The sequence below is a fragment of the Monodelphis domestica genome, chromosome 8 (assembly GCF_027887165.1).
Source record: "Monodelphis domestica isolate mMonDom1 chromosome 8, mMonDom1.pri, whole genome shotgun sequence".
Classification (NCBI taxonomy): Eukaryota; Metazoa; Chordata; class Mammalia; order Didelphimorphia; family Didelphidae; genus Monodelphis; species Monodelphis domestica.
Window position 1 is genome coordinate 184,774,909 of NC_077234.1, and position 22,844 is coordinate 184,797,752.

Below are 22,844 nucleotides of genomic sequence, written 5' to 3' on the forward strand. Positions count from 1 at the left end.
GACCGTAGCTCCTTATCCAAGTTACTAAAAGATCATTTTCTTTATAAAAGACTTTTTGTCTTTATTTATATATGTGTGTTACATAGAGCAGGGATTATTTGATTATCCCCTCCCTTTCTTTCTATCCCTAGTACAACAACCCAAAAAAGCACAGGGGCAGCTAGAGGGTGCACTGGATAGAACACAGGTCCTGGAATCAGGGGCTCTGATACTATCTGTGTGACCTTGGAATTGTCACTTAACCCTTTGTGCCTCAGTTCCTCATATGTAAAATGTGGGTTCACTGGAAAGAGAAATGGCAAACTACTCCAATATTTTTGCCAAAGAAACACCATGGTCCCCTGGGGTCATGAAAGTTGAACACTTCTGAACAGCTAAACCAACAACATCTCTAGAACAGACACTTAACTATTTTAATTGAACATAATATTTTTGGTTTTGTGTTAAGCAGTTATATAATTAAATTAAAAGGGAGGGCTAATTCACACCTATTTTTACCCCCTACAGGTTTGAATTATTACAGACGTTGAATTTTGATTCAGTGAGGAGAAGAATGAGCGTGATTGTAAAATCTCCTACAGGTAGAAAGATCTTATTTCAATTATTTAAAGTTACACTAAGGTCAAAATTTTGTTTTTAATGATTGAATTTTATGGGACCTACTTATACCTAATTGTGAGAACTAAATTTCTATTCTTCTTAAGATCTGTGAAAATAGCCCCTGCTGAAAAATTGATTTACAATCTTGAGTAAATTTAGTTAAACTTGTAATATTTTGTAATGAATGGCAGTTTCTGCCTGCCCACCTCTCTGAAGATACCTGGTTATCTCTGATTTCCATTAAATTATTTTTTTGTAAATATGAATATTTAAATTTTTTCCCATAATAGAAACATTTTATGTTTGGGATTTTCTCAGTCTTTTCTCTCCTTAAGAAGACAACTTAAAGTATTCATCTTTAGAACAAATCAAAAAAGATAATTCAGAGTATAAATGTGAATGTCTCTCTAGAATACCACTGAATGTGATCAATAAAAGAAGTCACTGATCAGTTGGTATTTTCCAATAATGTTTGTTTGCACGAGCACAATTTGGTTCATCTTCAACTTTTTATTTTTATTTTTTTTAATTATATTTTATTTGATCATTTCCAAGCATTATTCATTAAAGACATAGATCATTTTCTTTTCCTCCCCCCCACCCCCCATAGCCGACGCGTAAGTCCACTGGGCATTACATGTTTTCTTGATTTGAACCCATTGCTATGTTGATAATATTTGCATTAGAGTGTTCATTTAGAGTCTATCCTCTGTCATGTCCCCTCAACCGCTGTAGTCAGGCAGTTGCTTTTCCTCAGTGTTTCCACTCCCATAGTTTATCCTTTGCTTATGAATAGTGTTTTTTCTCCTAGATCCCTGCAGATTGTTCAGGGACATTACACCGCCACTAATGGAGAAGTCCATTATGTTCGATTATACCACAGTGTATCAGTATCTGTGTACAGTGTTCTCCTGGTTCTGCTCCTCTCGCTCTGCATCACTTCCTGGAGGTTGTTCCAGTCTCCATGGAATTCCTCCACTTTATTATTCCTTTTAGCGCAATAGTATTCCATCACCAACATATACCACAATTTGCTCAGCCATTCCCCAATTGATGGGCATCCCCTCGTTTTCCAGTTTTTGGCCAACTTTTTATTTTTATATTAACCATCTCCATTAGTAAGTACTTAAAGTTGTATGGAACATGTAAATCAATCCTCATTGCAACACACTGGAAAAGTGACCAAATTAATTTCTTGTCCTGGACTTTAAAAGATCAAATGTTATTTGAAAAGAATAGCACATTTCCCTTTATTTTTTCTGTAGTGAATTATGATATAACTCATTCAGTTTAAAAGCATAAACTTATTCAGTAAATGGTTAAAGTATTCTTTATATAAAGAAAATGGTTTTTGAAAAATGTTTGCCTTTTGAACTTCTGGTATGTGCTTATCTCCTTTTCTGAATAGCTGCACTCTTTGCTTTTCCTCTTTCTCTGCCTTCCTTCAAGGTCATTTCACTGCCACTCCACTAGAGAAAAAAAGGCAAAAGAAAAGAGTCAAAATGCAAAAATAATCAATTTGTTTCTTATTCTCTTTGTAAGCTTTTAGAAGGGAACAAGGTCCAAATGTTTGTCTTTTCTATTTTTTCTAGGTAATCTGTGAATTTCATTTATCCCTGTCTCCCATTTCAGTGCCTAACTAGTTGATTATGCATTAGCCAGTCTGTTGAAATGCACTGAAATGCCCTTTTTAATTGTCTCTGGTCTTTTCTTTGATAGGTCTTTTCTTTGAGGTCATCTTCAGGATGAAAACTTTGATCATGATGTTGTAGAACCTTGATTTTATATTGCACACTTGGTTCTATCCATTTATATTCTTCCCCACTCAGTAGGCATTTTATAAAATGTGTACAGAAACACAAGCATTCTTTTTTAAGGCTAAGTGTGTTATACTTTGCTTTCTTTTTCTACAGGGGATATTTTTCTGTTTTGCAAGGGAGCAGATTCTTCAATATTTCCAAGAGTAACAGAAGGCAAAATAGATCAAGTACGATCCAGAGTGGAACGCAACGCTGTGGTGAGTGGTGAGGCAAAGACTTGAGGGTGCATTAAGCATTTTTTTTTAGAGCTAAGCTAAGTTGCCCTGAGCAATTTTTTTTCCTCTCTGGGTCATAATAGAATCTGAAAATTCCAAACATTGCCTAGAATACTAATTATGACCACTAGGTAGGTAACTTAGAATTGGGAAATTGACCATATGAGACAGATAGTTATTGCCATCTGTTTAATGCCATTCAGTTATTTGGAGAAATTAATAAAAACCATTCTGGCCTTTACATAAGATGTACACATTTTCCAGTATTCCAGGAGATAAGAAATCTCAGGTCTAAATGGGACTGAATTTAATTTTTAAAAATAGGTTAGTATTTTTTACCATAATATTGGTAAAAATACCATTATATTTGTTAAACTTTTCCCCTCAATTCTTAAGTAAAATTGATACATGAAGATTTACTGTCAAATAATTGAGTTTCTACCAGCATAGCATAAAAAAAAATGGCTGATCTTTCTTTTTACAAAGGTCTGACTTTTCTCCTCTGTGATCTCTTGCTATGGCTGTAAGCATCCCTTTATGTCCCATATATTTATCTTTCTTAATACATGGGCCACCCACCTTCATCCCAGCACACATTGTTTAGGGCTTACCCAGCCACCATGTAGTTGATGGCTTTTTATCTTCTTCAGACGACTTCTAAACTCAGAAATGTGTAGTCCCGTCCTTCTCTCCATCATGAGCAAGGGAATTCTTTGCAAAGGCCTGTTTTTTTTTACTCTTTTTTTTCACTTTTTTTACTTTTACTTTTTTTACTAATCCAGGATACCTGGCTCACCTCACACTTCTTCATTGGTGAATGTAAGGATCTCTTTGTCTATCAAATTTAGAAACTGGTGGTGTGCTATAGGAAAAAAAAAACATTGCTATAAAAGAACATTTTAATCAAGAAAATCTCATTGGGAAATTCACCATCATCCAATAATGTATATTCTTCAGTCAAGTATTAATCATATATTCTGTGCTAGACAACTTGTTAGGTATGGAAACACAAAAAAATAAAAGAGAAATCACTCTTGCTCTTAAGGAGTTTATTTTCCATCAGAGGAAATACCTTGTAAATATATTAGTTAGCACAAATATAAATACCAATCCCATTAAGGTGGAAGGTGTCATGAGGAAGGCAATGTTTGAACTGAACTCTGAACAAAATAAGGGATTCTAATAGTCAGAAGTTAGAGAAGAGTGCATTTGATATTACATTACTTCGTATAGAGGAAGGGTTGGACAATGGAAGAAGACCTGGTTTGAGGATTAAACTTTTAGCTGCACTCTGCACCATCTTGGGCAAGGCACTTCCCATCTCCGTGTTTTCGTTTCCTCAGTTGTAAAATAACCAAGTGATCATTAACCTCTCATCAAGCTCTAAATCCTAAGAAGGTCTTCTGGAAGAAGTCAGAAATGCCCCTGTTGATCTTTTGTTTTCAATTAAGTTATTTACTTTCTGGTTACCTTAAAATTCCCAGGTATCTCCCTCCTTCCCTCTCATCCCCACCTTTTACTAGAAAAGGAATCATTTGACCAAAAAAGACATTTTATATATATACACACACACACACATATATGTATGTATGTATGTATTACATCTTTTATGTTTCTAGCATTTCTTACCCAGGAGGTGGACAAACACAATTTATTTTTCAAACATTAATTCTTTAACTCTATATAATGTTCTTTTAGTTTTACTTATTTTGCTTTTCATAATATCATATAAGGCTTTCTATAATTTTAATCAGTCTGCTCATCATTTCTAATCTCTATCATAAGCCACAACTGGTTGAGCCCTTCAATTTCCATTTCTTTGCCACCCCAAAGAGAGCTGCTATAAATATTTTAGACCATCAGGGTCCTTTTCCTGTTTCCCTGCTCACCTTGGGAAACAAGACCCAACAGTGATATCACTGGGTCTAAGCAATTATTCTTAGAGAATTATAGTTCTCCGGGCATAATTCCAGAATGCCCCTTTAGATCTTCATACACTGACAAAGTTTGAACCTAGCTCTTCCTGTACCCAGATCACATTGCTGCCCACACTCATTTTACCATAAGTCTAGAAATCCTAAACCTTCATACTATTCATTGACCCATCAGTTCAAGAGCCATTACTCACTGAGACCACGAGGTGGAGCCGGTACCATTTTTGTCTAACGAATTGGGACAGCTAGAATAAAAGTTGAGTAGCCAGGGGTCTCTTCCAACTTTCAGACATTTTAAAGAAGTTCCCACTGATATGCCAACATTTTCTTAGCAAATCAGGATTGATTTTAACTAGTATCAAAGGCAATGTAGAATACATTATTAAAAGCCACTTGTGAAATACTAAGAATTTAATAATGTCATATGTCTCTAGTACTCTTTAGGGTACTTTTTCTCATACCAGTTCTGAGATCTGTAGTAAAAGTATTATTAGTCATCTTCATATAACGATTGAAAGGGGCTTAGAGATGCGTCTGTGCTTACAAAGCTAGTTCTTATCAGACTGAGGTCTGGACCCCACGCCAAGACTCTTGACTTCATTTCCAGAGTTCTTCCCGCTAACATAAAACATGTTCCTCAACTTGGAATTTTTAGAGCTGGTCAGAAAGTTGGGATTTATCACTACAAGTGAACAAAAGAGACTATCAAAATACTTCTTTTGTACTAAGATTCCCGAGTGTTCTCCCTCAAACAAGAAACCTATAAGGTTATGCTTAGACCAATCTATAAAGAATTCTGCTATTCAGCACTTGGACTTCTTACCATTTCCCAAATTTCTTTGGAGCTGAGTTCTACAGGACTCAGGACCAGAAATCTTCTGTAAGTCATCCCTGCCTCATTCTCTCCAGGTGAGCTTTATGAATGTAATTAGGGGATTGGGATTCAGCTGGAGTTTCTCCCTTAGTACTTCTTCTCTCCTCCACTGAAAGAATGCTAGATTTGGAGTCAGAATACCTAAATTGAACCCTGCCTTTGTGGACCTTGACCAAATCACCTAACTTCTCTTGACTTCTGTTTCCTCAGTTGTAAAAGGAGGAGGTTAGACCAGATGACCATGAAAATTTCTTAATGTTTTAATTCTATAATCTTGTGAAAAGGTAGAAAGAAAATTGATTGAAATCATGACTGTTCTCTCATCTTTTGTCAGAGGGATGCCTTTTGGAAAGAATCTGCATGTTCCACTTGCTTCTAAGTTTTCGCCTATTTAAGGGATATGCAGACTTATTCTCATTTGTTTTAAATGTATTTCTTTTCTGTTAACAGTAATCTATTTTCTCTACCATTTTCACTCTCCTGCCTCCCATTGGAAAAGAAAAAAAAAACAAATATGCATAGGCAAACAAGATAAATTCCCATATTGGTCATACTAAAAAAAAAATATCTTTCTGTATCCATATAGGCTGCTGCTTCCTTTTTTAGACTCATACCTTCTTTCTGTCGTAGAATCAATACTGTATATTGGCTGCAAGGCAGAAGAAAAGTATGGGCTAGGCAATTGGGTTAAGTGACTTGCCCAAGATCACAAAGCTAGGAGGTATCTGAGGCTACATTTCCACTGTGCTACTTAGCTACCTCTTAGATATTATTTTTAATGCATTCCCAAAAGGGAATTATCTTATTATGTTGTTATTAAAAGCTTATTATTTTTCTTGGAATACTGTCTATGGTGTACTTGTCATTACTTTATTAAGTATTAATTATTTTAAGTATTTTAAGTAAATATTAAGTATTAATTAATTATTATTATTGTCAGTACTTTATTAACATCTATTTTAAAACTCTTTACCATGCAAAATGGTTTAGATAAAGATATACTGCTATATTGAGCTCCAAGGATCCCTAATTTCACCAGTGTGAATAATTCTGCCGCCAACACAGAGGGATAACTCCATCTCCAACTCATCATTAGACAATTTTACAAGTTACTGTGACCAATCCTCTAATAATACATATTTGCATAATTGATAAGAAATTACTATTTTTCTACTCCACAAGATTTCTGGGTTCCCAGCAGGGCCAAGGTTATAGAGTAGTTTAAGGCAGTTGTTGATTAGCAACTGAAGTTTGCCAAAAACTCATTAAAAATAAACTTGCATGGAGGGGAGGGGGCAGCTAGCTAGGTGGTTCCATGGATAGAGAGCCAAGTCTGCAGATGGGGAGATCTTGGACTTCAGACACTTCATAGCCATGTGACCCTGGGCAAATCATTTAATCCCATTTGTCTAGCCTTTACCTTTCTCTCATGAAGTTGTTACTGAGACAGCAAGTAAGTGTTTAAAAGAAAACAAAACTCGTCTACAGAAAATGAAATGCTCCTCCAAGGCAGAGAGAGTCAGGGGATTACCCAAGCAAAATGTGCACTGAGTGTTTTTGCTCAGTTTTTCTTTTGTTTATAGTGAAGGGTTTAATCTAAACAGGATCAAAAGGAGATTTTTTCCCCAAAAATGATTGTAATATAAAGAAAAAGGACATCAAGAAAATCTGTGGATTTTAAAATTTTTTTCAAGTGCTGTCATGGCGGCCAGAATTTGAACTTAGTTTAAATCCAGCCCCAGATTCCTTACTGGCTGTGTGACCTTGCACAAGTGCCTTAATGTCTTGAGTTTTACTTCGTGCATCTATAAAATAGGAATATAGTAGTATCTACCTCACATAGTTATTGTGAGAATCAAATGATATTATTTATATAAAGTACTTTGTAAACCTTAAAGAGCCACATCCAAATTAGCTATTATCATGATTAAAGAGATGGCCAAACTCTTGTTGGATCTCTCCATCCCTTATTTGATGTTACTATTTCTTTGGCCTTTTTGCAGAATGACTGTTATTCATAATAAAATATTTCTCCCTACAATAATGAAGACTAGAGGTTATCAGGCTAAAATACAATCTGCTTGAGGGAATACTGGTTCTATTTTTCCTTTCTTGCATTCCCTCCTATTACTTTGAGAGAGGAAACAAAAGCAAGTTAATGGAACCAAAAGAATAATCTAATTTATTCTATTTAAGCAGTTCCTAAGTCTGAGAAAACGCAGGCCCTCAAATTTGGTATTTCATCGTCTTGTATTATTACATTATGCCAGATTCCTAAATGTAGATAACTTGTGTGAGAGAAGCTACAGACACAAAATCCAGTGTGACAGATTTCCTGAGTATTTGTTCTTTTGTGCTTTTTGCAGAAGCAACAACTCAGAAATATGTTCCTATTTTCCTTAATGTTAAAGATCTCTTAAGGTGAATTCTGTGTAACAAAATCATGTAACAGATAAAAAGGAAGTTCCCCATTCCTTTCCTTTTCTGCCATAAGACTTCAGAATTCCTAGAAATCTGATAACATTGCTCTGTGAGGGAGGCAAAAGACCATTTGTTATATAACAGTCCTACAAGTAATGAGAAACAGATTTGTTTTACCGATAGCCTAGAAATAGAACATCCTTCCAAAGCCTTTTAAAAGATACTTAGCCATTTGCTTAACAGAGCATTATTTTTCTTTCCTCAAAAGCCAATGTGGATTAAGTGACATCTTATGAGCATATGGCAGGGTCCATTAGACCAGCACACATGGACCTTGGAGGTCCTTCACTCTTTCAGAATCCTATGAACCTGCAAAATATCCAGAGCCTTACATAACCTTGATTCAGTGACTGTTGGAAATAATCACTAGAAAAGAATTATTATAGTTCTATTTGTAAATTCCAGGGCTTACGTTCCAAAAATCAATAGCACAAGGACAGGATGGAGGAGAAGACCAAAGAGCAATTAGTTTGGAGGGTTCAGGGAAACCTGCAGGTTTTAGTGGACTGCAAACTCAGTGTCAGTCAATAATTTGATGCTAATGGCTTTCATGGGTGGTTTCACTGATGTGGGCATTCTCTCTGCTATGTAAGATGGAACCTCAGAGAGGCGCTTGCCCATGGTCATGTAGTTAAAGTCAGAGATGGGATTTAAATCCAAGCCTTCCTAACTCCAAGCCAGTCACTTTTTCCATTATACCGTTCTGCATTTCAGTTGAGGTTAATCATTAGAAGTTTAATATTCTGAGTGAGAGACAGTCTAATATAGTGGCTAGAATGCCACCCTGGGAGTCAAGGAGACCTGAATTCAAGTCCTTCCTCGGAAAAATCCAACTTTTGGATGATTGATTGATTGAAGGATTATGTTGGATTAAATTGGAGTTTATTCTGAAGAAGAGACTACTTGAAAGTGGCATAAACAGTCTTCAGATTATAGTTATAGAGTTAGAAGGGATCTCAGATATCATTTAGCCCAAACCTCACTATTTATGATACCCCTCTTACAACATCTTGGACAGGCAGTCATTCAGCAAACGTTCTAAAGACCAGGAACTCATTGTCTAAGAGGGCAACCCATTCCATTGGGGGGGGGGGGTTCAGTGGCTAGGACCTTGTTTTCTTATGTCAGTACAATCTTTCTTCTAGTAACTTCTTCCAGTTGGTCCCAGTCTGCCCATAGCTGAACAAGTCTATTCCTTCATATATATGGCAGCCCTTTAAGTGCGGTAAATATTGCTTTCCTGTCTTCCCAAGTATTCACTTCTCTAGTTAAACATTCCCATTTCCTTCAACTGTTCCTCATGAGATTTTCTCCCTCACCGTCCTCATCCTCTTTCTCAGAATCTGCTCCACCTTGGCAATGACATTACCAAAGGAGAGTACCTAGAATTTGACATGAAGCTTCAAATATGTATTTAAAGGTTCAGGATTATTCTTTTTGACCTCAAAAGAAAGCTGTATGACCACAAAGCTGAAGTTACAAGCAGGTCACTCTGATTCAATATAAGTAGAAACTTCCTGCCAATTAGTGTCTTGCACAGGTTAAATGGTCTGCCTTGGGAGATTTAGTGAGTTTTCCTTCACTGGAGATATTTTAGCAGAACCAGGTAACTGCTTGCTGGGGGTATTTTGGATGGAATATGGACTTTAGTTAGGGTTAGGGTTCCGCTCTGCACCATTCTTCTAAGGGTCTGTGGCAGCCCTCCAACAAGTTTCTCATATTTTTTATATGCACCACAATTGTAACCAAGTTATTTGGATTTCTTAGCAACTTGCCTAAGTTCAGAGACAAAATCAGCACTCATGAATGGAGGAAGTTTCCCCCAGCTGTTAATGCTTGCCCTCTTCACTCTCCAGCCCCAAAGAATGTAAGTTCCTTAGAGCAAGGAGTTTCAGTTTCTCTGGATTTTTGTTCACGGTTTCATTTATATTATTAAGTGGAAGGGAAAAGAAGGTTAAGAAAAGTAATAATAAATAATTTTGCAAACAGGTGAACCTTTCAGGTTATTTGTTATGTCTGATATTTGGTTTTGGCTGTATATTTTAGGAAGGACTTCGAACTCTTTGTGTTGCCTATAAAAAACTCACCCAGGAAGATTATGATGAAATTTGTGAAACTCTCCAGTTAGCACAAGTGGCACTTCAGGAACGGGAAAAGAAATTGGCGGAGGCATTTGAAAAAATCGAGACAGATCTTATTCTGCTTGGTGCTACAGCTGTGGAGGACCGGTTAAGTTACATATTTTGTCTTCTCTCTCACACACACACACACACACACCTGCAATAACAAGTATTGATCAAGTAGAAGAACTTGAGGGAGAGACATGTTTAATTTGTCTCTTTCCCTTAAGAAGAAGGTGTGAGTTTCTCTAACTCTCCTTAACAGCCATCAGGTCCAAAATGTATGAATTCCCAAGACCCTGGCATTTTTGTTGTTCCTGTTTGCTTTCTTTGTCAATATTCATTATTTGTTTGGCCCTTCCCCAATTTCTCAGCCTCCAAGAGAAAGCTGGAGACACTATCGAAGCCCTCCAGAAAGCAGGCATCAAGGTTTGGGTTCTCACCGGAGACAAGATGGAGACAGCAGCAGCCACCTGCTACGCCTGCAAGCTTTTCAGGAGAAACACCCAAGTGCTCGAGCTGACCACCAAGAAGATTGAAGAGCAGAACCTGCACGATGTGCTCTTGGAACTGAGTAAGACCGTCCTGAACTACAGCAACATGTCCAGGGACAGTTTCTCAGGGCAAGTAACCCCTTCATTCTTCAATCTCATCGAATGTGTGTTAATGGGAGTGAGAACAAAACAGCCGAAGCGAAGGGCAGCAAGGCAGTACGGTGGATAGAGAGCTGACCCTGAAATTGGGAAGACTCATCTTCCTGAGTTCAAATCTGGCCTCAGACGCTTATTAGCCGTGTAACTCTGGGCAAGTCACTGAACCCTGTACCGCTCAGCTCTTCATCAGTGAAATGAGCTGGAGAAGGACATGGCAAACCACTCCAGTACAGGCAAAGCTAGGTGGCTCAGTGGATTGAGAGTCAGGCTCAGAGGCAGGAGGTCTTGGGTTCAAATGTGGCCTCAGACACATCCTAGCTGGGGGGTGACCCTGGGCAAGTTGCTTAACCCCCATTGCCTGACTCTTACCGCTTTTTTGCCTTGAAACCAACACACAGTATTGACTCTAAGTTGGAAGATAAGGATTAAAAAACAAACAGCCGAAGTTACTCAGAATGGCCATTAAGGCAGATGCTGCAGTTAACTCTAATCTGTCCTGGTGTTGCAGTACTGCCGGGTCCATCTTGTTAAGTGTATACCGCTGTGCACAAGAGACATGGTGTAAAAGATGCCAACTGCCTCTGTGAAAATTGTCCTAGCAGCGGGCTGCAGATCCTATGGAGCTCTCACCACCTTTTGTCTTGGATGCTTTTCCAGGACTTTGGAGAGATGAGCCACCTCTCCTGGCCTTCTCCTAAAATGGTGCTCCACCGCCATCATGGTGTTGAGAATCACTGGGGTGTGGGCTACAAACACTGTATTCCTGAGGCAGAGGACAAAATATCCAGGCTTGGAGCATTTGCTGCTCCAAGTCCTTGTAGCCCTTCCTTTGTGAACCATTGTTCTTCCTCATTGGTTCAGCGGACACGTATTAAGCACCTACTCTGAAAAACTCTAGTCCATCTCGCCCAGGATAGGCTGAGCTTTCTCTTCAAGTCTTCTTAAGCCCCCTTTCCTGTCTCAGCCTTTGGTCCATCACCCTTGACCTGATCAAAATATTGTTCTCAGCCATCTGAATGGCCTGCAGTAGTACCTTCTGGCATTTCCTAGTCGGTGTCCTCTGCCTAGCTTTTCTCTTATTCCTCAGAACTCCATTCTTTTAACTGTTTTCCTCCAGGCTAAGGCTCTCAGGTTGGTCAGCACATACTCTCCCCAGCCATGTGGATTAATGTTTTTCTAAGAAACTGATTACTCATGGGCAGCTAGGTAGCACAGCAGATAAATGTGTCAGGCTTAGAATCAGAAAGAGTCTTCTTTCTGAGCTCAAGAAGGAAATGGCAAAGTAATGGAAGGAAGGAGGGAAAGAAGGAAAGAAAGAGTGGGGGAGAAACAAATGAACAAGAAAATGAATGAACTGACTCCCCAACCGATCCTTACCTCACAGATTGAATTTTTCCTATATGGAATATTTGTATCTAATTCACTTTCTTCAGATAGGTATACTACTTCTGTCCCTTCAGGTCATGTTAACTCTTCTGCTCGAAGCCTACATCCCCAAGCCAAAGTATGCACAGTCAAATTTTGTATCCCTTTTTACACACTCAAGGAAACTTACCGACTTCACTGAGAACTCTCTGGTCTTCTTGAATATCCTCCTAGTCATAGAATGAATTGGTCCATCAGCAGCCTGTTCTGTGTTAAATGAGAAATACAGAGGTAGAGATAACACAGTCCCTGCCTTCCATTCTGTCAGGGGCTACAATGTGTGCATATATTCAAATATATACAAAAGCTAATGTAACGATAAGCTACATTTTCAAAGGAAGCTCCAGCATCTGAGACAATTAGGAAAGGCTTCATGCCAAAGGTGGTAGGTTTGTAATGAAACAAGAGGCAGAGGTTCATCCCAGATATGAAGGGTGGCTAGTAGAGTCACAAGGCATGTGGGAAGAGCAAGAAGATGGCCAGCTTAAGATAAGCAGTGTCGTTTGAGAAGAAGAGGCACGTACAACAAACTTAGCAAAGAGATTCTAGAAGGGAGCTATTCAACTTTACTGAGTTAGGGGGATGGCATGATCAGCCCTGAACTTTATCACCTTGGTAGCTGTATGGAAAATGGATTGGTAAAGGGAGAGCCTTGAGATAGGAGGCCATTACAATAGTACAGGCGAGGTCTAAACCAGGATGGTGGTTTGAACCGAAAAAGACAAATGCAAGAGATGAGGATGATAGAATCTTTCTGAATGGAAGAGTTGACTGGATTGGGAGAAAATAATTATTATTTTCTCATCTTCCTCCTTCCATCCAAGTGGCTTCACTAAAACTTAAAAACGAGGTTTTGGACAATGTAACTTCTTTTGAGCATGGACTCATTATCTGAAGAGTGAAGGGACTGAAAGAGATGATCTCATAGGTCACTTTCAGTTCTGACATCCTTCCATCTTGTTGCTGATTGATTGTGTCCACCTGCAAGGTTAGTTAGTTAGTTAGTTAGTTAGTTAGTTAGTTAGATAACAGACCAGACTTCTTGAGGGTCAGCTAGTGGGAGAGAGAGAACAGATTTCCTTAGCCTCAGAGAGAATCGCTGATTTCACAAAAAAAGTGACCCTTTAGGTTTATGGTCTTCTGAACTCAATACAGACAAAGAAATGGGACTTAAGCAGTTATGCCAAGTGTAGGGGGTTGGTACAGAATAGAACCAGTTATAAAATAGAGTCAATTTTATTTTCTCTCTGGTATCTGCCTTTATTTACATTTGGTCCTTCTATGAATGGGCCTTTCATGCTTCTCATTTGTTGCTAAGAAAAAAATCTGAAAAAAAGGTGATTTGCTGGGGGGACAAGTAGAGAAAAGCAAGTATTTCATGGTAAACACTTATGTGAAAATAACTTATCGATCAAAGGTTGGATATGTGATAGAACTGTTTTTTCCTATTAGTGGTGAGAACTGTGCTATGATCTATCTGTTCTTTCACTTGGTCAAAATTGTGACTAGAGGCACATGTTTATGGGAGAGATGGCTGATGTTATAGTCATTTGCCATGGGATGAACCCAGTTCTTAATCTTATTAATACTAGACTTTGTTCAATATAGAATACTTAAGAAATTCCCCAAAGACAGGATAACCTGAAAATTATGACTTGGACAGAACATAAAAACTTTAATACTATAAAATCTATAAGCATTTATATTTACTTCAGAAAAAAAACTATTGAAAGTTTGAGCATAAAACTATTTGAAATGATTTTCTAATTTAAATTCCATAAAAAAAATTAAATTAGAGAACAGTTTAAAAAACCAGTAAGGGCTTGCATCAAACACTGGAAAGAAGTATTGTTCCCTTCAGCGCATTAGTGTATGTAGTCCTTCTGTCTCCCACATAAGCTATGTCTTTCTCAAAAGATAAAGATTTAGTGTTTCTTATTTGTGAATCCTGCAGACTTTCAAATGAGATGCAAGATTATGGTTTAATTATTGATGGTGCTGCATTGTCATTAATAATGAAGCCCCCACAACCTGGAAACTACCGAGAGCTCTTCCTAGAAATCTGCAGGAACTGTAGTGCTGTGCTCTGTTGTCGGATGGCCCCTCTGCAGAAGGCACAGGTTAGTGTTTCTTTTCTTCATGACTTGACAAGCTAGAATCTCTTTATAGAAATATTGGAAGTCATTACTCAGTTGTGACAACCTCTAATCATTTTATCTATGGCTTCTGTCAGCACCCCCTGCCACCAAATGAAAAATGGTGGCAAAAAATTACATCCTAAAACTAGAAAGCATGAAAATCTTGCTGATGAATGCAATTAGGTAATGACACATTAAAAAAGGCACCTAGCTGTGCCTCTGTCTGTGATTTATGTCTCAAACACATATCTTTACCATAAAACCAGTAAATGAACATGTTTAATTAAACTATTTTTTCATGACTCTGTGGTAACTAAGAAAATGTTGTGTACCCTGTAGAGTTTCTGTAAGTATTGGGTAAATAGAATATTAGGACCTCACTATGCGATGGTTCTCTGGCTGCGATGCGATGGAGTGCTGGCTAGACTATTTTACAAATCTTAAAACAAAATAAAACCAAAGACAAAATAGTTCTTGCATGTGTATGCTAACAGAAGGACAATAATCCCATGCATGATTTGAAATAACAAATATATAATCATATACATTTTCTTTTGGGAAAGATTTCTGATGCTTAATCAGTGTTTCTGTTGTTGTTACATTTAAATATGGTTGCTTGTAATGCCCTAGAACTTTTAATACTTTAAAAACAGAATAAAGCACATTAAATAGTGTAGCTTCCACAACTTGCTCCCAATCCATGCATAGATTCTGTCAGATAAAACTGTTTAGCCCAAAACAGATATTGGCCTTGATAAAAACATTTCAGCAGAGGGCAGCTGTGTGCTCAGTGGTTAAAGAGCCAGGCTTGAAGATGGAAGGATCTGGCTTCAAATCTGAGCTAAGGTATTTCCTAGTTGTGTGACCCTGGACAAATCACTTAGTGCCCATTTCCTAGCCTTTACTGCTCTTCTGCCTTAGAACCAATACACAGTATTGATTCTAAGATAGAAGGTAAGGGTTTAAAAAAAAAAAGCCTATCAGCAAAATATTTACAAAAGGATGGAACTGACTTCTTCCTACTAAAGAATATACGTCATATAAATTTTTTATCTTTCTATGTACTTTATTCTCTATATAGGGAAATTGGGTCTGTGATGTTACATGTTATTTTATTCTTGCTCTTATAAAATGTTCTATACTGGGAAAATGCTTTTTTTTGAAAGCTGCTGTCATTGTTAAGATTTTTTTTTTAATTCTTCACAGCTTCAAAAAGAAAACATGGCATGGAAATAGAATATAATCATCTTTATTATAATTCCCTCTCCATAAGCCCTTTTCCATTTTGGTAACTGGGGACACTACATACTTCTTACTCTCTCAAGTATGCTGATGTGTGGAATATATCTACACAACTTACCATAGTGGTTCTGCAAATCTTACTGAACAGAATCACATCTTGACAACTAGATTTCACAAAAAATTACAAAGATATACCCAATTGAGTTTAATCAGGTCTTTGGGGTTTGCTTTCATGAGGACAAACTGAATTATAATCCAGATGAGATAAAATGTAAAGTGCTTTGTGTAAAAAGGAATTCTTTAATTTAATGGGGGACCTGGAGGGCCTCTTACCATAGAGATGTGTAGGGATTAACTAGCCCACAGTGACAGGAAGTAGGAACCAGGGAGTCCTTGCTGAGTCAGTGTCAGTTACATGCTGTCAGTTGTGGACAGTGAGGAGGGTCAGTTGTTGACAGTTGGTTAGGCAGTTGTGGACAGTTAGGGCTGGCAGTTGTGGGAAAGGTGGCTACTGAGCATGAATTGATCATTGGGGTTGGTTGCTAGTAGTGTGGGTTGGCATTTAGTTGCTGGAATATAAAGGTGGGTCTGAACTTACTGAGAGGGCTTTTGGCTTTAGCCTTTAAAGGACTTTTGGCCTCTGGGATCTCTAGAGAACAGGACATCTGTCTCATAGGCAAGGATCTGCTGTCAGTTGCCTACTGACAGTCAGGGCTGCTATAGAAAACTGATTGAAGGAGTGAATGAGTGGTGGCTGTCTATTATTTTAGGGAGTTAGGGAGTTAGTGAATTATTTATAAATAGCATTGGCTAGATAGGCCTGGTATTTGTCAGGCAAAAAGAAGCTATGCTCAGAAGACAGATGTATTTATTAGGAATTTTAGGTAGTATTAAGAATTTTAGGTATATTTATAGGGTATAAGATTAGTAAAATCTCTTTCCTCTTTTCTGTCTTTCCCTCCTTTACTGTATTCTTTTACTATCTCTATTTTAATTAAACTGAATTATTCATTGTTAAAAGCTGCTAGAAGTTTTCTCTAACTTAAAGGAATAATATTAATTTAAAACTCTACTATATTCTCATTAAAACTTAAATTATTAAAAACTGCTCTCTTATTTTGTTGAAACCTGTATTTTTATCCTACATTTAATTGGCGGCCACAAAGAGTGTCGAACCCACAACCTTCTGATCATTTTCCTTACTTTTTACTGAAATTGTCCCTAAGTCAATTTCCTTGACTTAATTAAACAGTTAATTCTGTTACAGTTATTGATCCTTTATGTTAAACATCTAGAAGTTTATCTATTAACATAAAGTAGAACTGCAAACAAAATTAACAATTAGATTAACTATGATTCTGAGTAGTCTGGTTCAAGTTGTGAAGCTGTTTCTTGTCTGTCTAAAATGGCTCATTATTCAACAGGATATTTCATAGTGGCTCTATATAGCACTGTTCCTAGTGGTCAGTTGCAGGCTATTAGGTGCTAATAAGTTCGTCAGGAAGTTGCAGATAGTTAGGGCTGGCAGTTGTGGGAAAGGTAGCTGTTGGGCATGAGCAGCAGAAGACTCCCCAGTTCCTACTTCCTGACACTGTGAACTGGATAATCCCTACACATCTCTATGGTAAGAGGACTTCCAGGTTCCCCATTAAATTAAAGAAATTAAAGAATTCTTTTTTACATTTGTAAACCATAAAAATCATTTGATTGTCTCAAATCCTAAAGAATGCCAATAGTCTCTGTGTAAAATTGGTTTAAAAAATTTTTAATATTCTCCTGGCACAGCTTTCACCTTTAATGGGAGAAAAAAACAGTCCTACCATATATCCTACCTTCAGATGATAATTTATTTTCACATGTATATAACATGAATTACTCTTTTTTTCCTCATCTGTTCCTCCCAACAGTCTGCTCTGAACTCCTCATGCTAGACTTCTATCTTAGCAACAAATGTGAAACAACCTGAACAACCCATTCCATAGAAGGACTAACTGTAAAGGCAGATTCCAATGAGAAAATCAGATTTTTTAAAAAGCAAAATTACATACATATGGATTGTTGGCATTTTTAGAAATATTTCATTTTCTTTCAGAAATGATTATGATCCTTTAAAAGTCCATAAAGAACAAATAGACAAAAAAATCCATAAAAGACCAAGACTTAATTTAATCAGTTATTACATGTGGCCATATTACAAGATCAGGAATGTAAGAATACCTCAGAGAACCAAGCTGTGTCAGTGTGGTACTAAGATAAATTTTTTTTCCTTCAAGCTAAAATTATAAAAGCTACCCACAATTATTTATAATTATACTCCTTTTGCACAGTTAGAAATTATAGTAAGATTATTTGAAATTTTAAAAAAATTTTACATCACTTGAAAAAATTACCGCCTCTGACCCTAATAATATGAAAGTCCAGTTTAGATAATTAGATTATCTTTAATAAGGATCTAATTCTTATTGACATTGGTATTTACTGTACTTAGTTGAGGGCAAAAAAAATCCCAAATAGTGAGGTTGATTATATATGTTATATATTATATGACCTCCGATACTGACATTCCTTAACTGTATATTACCTTATGATATAGTGTTATCATTACCCAATAGCCCTTTGGTTCTAATGTCCCTAGGAACCCAGGTAGATTATAAATTAGCCTAGTACACAAGACATCTTCAATGACACATACCACCCAAGGAGAATACAAACACAGAAATCTATTCAGGGATTGAAGATCCACACTGAAACTGGACCCAAGTGATCCTGATACCACTATTTCCTATTGTTCTAATTCCATTTCTTTGCTGCATTCAGCAGAGGTAGCTCCTTATATCTTAGTAAGAATAGCTCTCCATCAATACTGGGCTAAAAGACCGATGCCATTCTAAAATATAAGAAGTTATGACCCTAGCTCCTTCTACACTCAGAAATTTACCATTTCCAGTTGAACCACCTCTTTGCCCCCTCCTCTTCCCTCCACTCCCAGCCTCCATCTACGTGGGCTCAGGTCTTTCTTACCTCTTCATCTGCAGATGAGTTTGGTGTTCCTAATATTCTACCTCATATCTTTCTTTTGTGTCCCTTTCCTTGTGTGGTGTGTATGTCTCTGAGAAAGTTGTGTGCCTTGGATCGCCCCATAATTGATGAAGCTCCCAGCCTTAGACAACACCACAGGAATAGGCAGTGTTATATCCCTGCCTGTCACAAGGTCAGTGACAACCTCTCCTGGAAAGCAGAGCAGCGCCATGGATGCATCTCAAACTGGAGGATGCTATCTAGGTTCAAGTTCCAGCTTAGCTATATACTATCTGGCTTCATCACTCTGAGCCTCATCTGTAAAAGGAAGTTGTTGGACTAGAACACCTCTGAGATCCCTTCCAGTTTTATGAGCTTGTGGATTAGTGTCTTGGGTAGGGCTCTGTAGGATGCTGTAAGATTTTAGAAGTCAGGAATCTCAGGATCTTAGAAAAGCTACCAGTACATTTCTTTTAGTTTTGAACTTAACCTTTCTCCAAGATTATTTAGCTGAATGAGTATAATTATCAGATTTGGTATATTTTCCAGAGAAGGGTGTCCAGCCAGCAGTTCCTAGAGTGTCCTTATTTTGGCCCTCCTTAAATATCTCTATCACTTCAAAATGGATTTTGGCTGGCAGAACACTTTAACGCATATAAGCAGTGGTCTTGCTCTCTGCCTTATATCCATTATTGAAACTGTTTATTGAATGGTTGCTTCATCTTGTTTATCCAAAGGATACTCAAACATAGCAGGTACTTGGTCTTAAGAACAAAGGGAAAGACACTTCAAAAACATTCTCAGTTAAGTGTATCCCTTTGTAATTATTTAACTCTGATGATTGACACCTTCACTTGATTTGATGAAAAAGTATGGGAATACTAAGCCTAAAACACCTACTGACCAGCTGCCCAAGAAATGCAAATTCTTCTCACTGTCCTCTAAAAATATGAAGGCCTAGAATCATGAGTTAAGATGCCAGCAAAGCTGTGGCTGAGGAAAGCATTTTAAGAGAGCTGTGTGCTTCACCTGAATAGGGAACTGCTCATTTCCTGGGCTTTGTTCCTCCCAGTCCACTCCTGTAATTGCCTTTGTTTCCCCTAAGCTTGACACACTCCAAGATGTGCTGATGTTTTTTCTTGGATCCTGAGACCCCTAACTTCTAAAACCTCACAGCATCCTACACAGCCCTATTCAAGACAGTAGTCCACAAGCTCATAAAACTAGAAAGGACTTCAGAGATATTCTGCCTAAAAGATTCATTTTACTGATAGCAAAACTGAGGCCCAAGATCAGAAAATTAATAAATAGCTAAGCTGGGATTTGAACCTATATAGTGTCCTCCACCTTGAGATCCATCTGGTACCTTTCCTTGGCACTCCTTTGCTCTCCAGGAGTGTCTGTCACTGACCTCGTGGCACAAAGGGATATAACATTGTCTCGTCCTGTGGTGTCCTGTAAGCTTGATCACTTATGGGGCAATCCATGGCACACAACTTTCTCAGAGACATACCTACGTACCTCCCATGCAGAAGGCACAAAGAGTATTAGGAACACCACACTCTCCTCTGCCTGGCTTCTTCCTCTTGCCCCTTCCAGCATACACCTGCTCCTATGTGTGTGTAGTATCCTAGGCTACTCTAGACATAGACCAGAGACTCTTACTCTTCTTGCTATTATAGGCTATCTATAGCCCGCCTTAGAGTGGGATGGAAGTTGATGCCCTTGTTGGGCTGATGCCTTGTCTCCCTGAGATATATTGATCCCATGTGCTCAAGGACTTGATGGGATAGTTCTGAGCATGAGACCTTGAAGAGAATTTCAAAAATACTTGAAATCTTTTAATAGTAGTCTTGCAACTTGAGAGACTATAAAGGATGTAGCATCACACATTGGATATAAATGGAAAGGACTTACCAAGAGGGAAATGTGCTAAGAAGATATTTCCTTGTGACAAGTTTGCTTTCTAAACATATGATAAAGCTGAAAAATCATTTTTCATTAAGCAAAGTTTCAGAGAAATTTTTATTATGATTCTGATTTTTTCAGAACATCTTAGAATAATAAATTGCTAATATTGCCTGTGTTTTCCCATATGGATTCAAAGAATGAAGTATATAGCTAAATAAAAAATATGTAATTTTTCCACCTTTAGAATTTTCTGATAAGTTTCCTCCAGCGTGTCTACCTTACAATTCCACCCCCCCCTTCAAAAGATACCTTTATCCCTCATGGGGAAAATGTACCATATAATGAATTGCCACAAGGCAGGTTATTTTTACCTTTTGCCATTGAATGACCACCATTATAGTTGGGTTCAAATCTCTTTTAAAAAGTACTTTGACATAATCATGTTACTATTACGTATTCACTGGCCAAACTGAGAGGAGTATATGTAACTTACTTTCTATCTTTGTTTTCTGCTTTTTCCAGATCGTTAAATTGATTAAACTTTCCAAGGAGCACCCTATTACTCTGGCCATTGGGGATGGTGCGAATGATGTCAGCATGATTCTAGAAGCACACGTGGGCATAGGTAAGCTTTTTTGCCTTTTGTTCACAAACTTGGATAACTGTCATCACAATGCAGGGTCCAAATTAAGTCAAAGGTAGTATTAAAGAATGTAAATGGTATCTTTTGAAACCAGAAGCAGACATTTCCTCTCTGGAGAATTTATGGATGAGAAGCAAGCTATTAAGGAGTTAAAAATCTGCATCAGAGGAAGTTAAAGCTCTGTCTATAGATCCAATATTTTGGAAACACATGTATTATTTAATATGTGGACACTTAATATAGGTGCCTATATCATTTATTTTACTTAAGGTATTTATTTTTATAAGTAAAAAATAACATAATTTTAATATAACAATAATATCATTTGTTATAAAGCTGTAATACATTATAATAAGTATGCTTATCCTTAAGAAGCAAAATTTCCTATTAAGCTATGTTCAAAAATCTGTCTCCTTTTTGTCCCTGCCCTCTCCCCAAGAAGGCAGGTGGTATGATATAGGTTGTACATATGTTATCATACAATAAATATTACCATGTTCATCATGTTGTGAAACAAGACACATTGCTTACACTAGAGAAAAATTCATAGAGGAAATAAAGTGAAGAATGGCATGTTTCCATTTAAGTTGAGAATCATTTAATAGTATTCACCTAGAGGGGGCAGCTCAGTGGATTGAGAGCCAGGCCTAGAGACAGGAGGTTCTAGATACAAATCTGACTTAAGACACTTCCCAGCTGTGTGACCCTGGGCAAGTCACTTGACCCCCATTGCCTATCCCTTACCACTCCTCTGCCTTGGAACCAATACACAGTATTGATTCCAAGACAGAAGGTAAGGGGTTAAAAAAAAAAACCAGAAATGTCAAAAATGTGGTGGGCATTTTGCCACTTTTTACCATTTAGTGATACTATTGGGTTCCTGAATCCCTCTGCATACCAATATAAATTTGTCTCCCCTCTTCTAAATATCCACTCTTTGGAGAGAACTTTGTTTACCCCGGTGGCTTTCATATGTGTATGGGGTGTATAGGAAGGACTAGTACCTTTGGAGTGGGGGCTTACTGACCCTGGGCAAGTCACTTAACTCCCATTGCCTAGTTCTTACCACTCTTCTTCTGCCTTAGAGCCAATACATGGTATTGATTCTAAGGCAGAAGGTAAGGGTGTAAAAAAATTTGAATTCACCCAGTGTCAATACTTTCCTCTCTATATGTGGAGTTAAGTGCAAGTCTTTGCTGAATGCATGCATTGTTATCTTCTAGGTGTCTTTGGAAAAGAAGGTCGCCAAGCTGCAAGGAACAGTGACTATGCAATTCCGAAATTTAAACACTTAAAGAAGATTCTCCTTGTCCATGGACATTTTTATTACATTAGGATAGCTGAACTTGTGCAATACTTCTTTTATAAGGTGAGGAAAGTTTCCATGCTGTTATTTCTGTGTCAATGAATACAACATGAATGATAGAAGTAGCTCATTTGTTAAAATGGCTTGAAACCATAGGGACAGACAATCTAAAAATAGAAGTAACTACGTGGAAAAGAGACAGTGAAGAATCTCTTGGAATAATCCCCTTTTTGTAAGAGTTAAAATGGTTGAGGCCATAAACTGTAGTGATTAAAATAGTGGAAGATATAAATTGTGATAGATAAAAGAGTGGATGAGTAAATTGTGATCGCAGAAAATATGTTTTCACTAGTGTCTTGTTTTTAAATCAATATATAAAGTGGTTGCCAGGGAAATATTCCCAATTATGAATATACCCAAGTCAACTGGGTTTTCTAGAGAATTTAATTAATAATACAATGAGG

The 22,844-nt window shown here is 37.5% G+C and overlaps 1 protein-coding gene across 1 annotated transcript in view; it reads left to right on the top strand.

The window, feature by feature from the left end:
• ATP11A (ATPase phospholipid transporting 11A) overlaps window positions 1–22,844 on the top strand; it is a 234,439-nt gene that overhangs the window by 175,560 nt on the left and 36,035 nt on the right. The window contains 7 exon segments of the mRNA XM_007501271.2: window positions 508–581; window positions 2,514–2,617; window positions 9,971–10,152; window positions 10,419–10,667; window positions 14,077–14,242; window positions 20,954–21,056; window positions 22,298–22,443. Coding sequence (XP_007501333.2) covers window positions 508–581; window positions 2,514–2,617; window positions 9,971–10,152; window positions 10,419–10,667; window positions 14,077–14,242; window positions 20,954–21,056; window positions 22,298–22,443 — 1,024 coding nt within the window.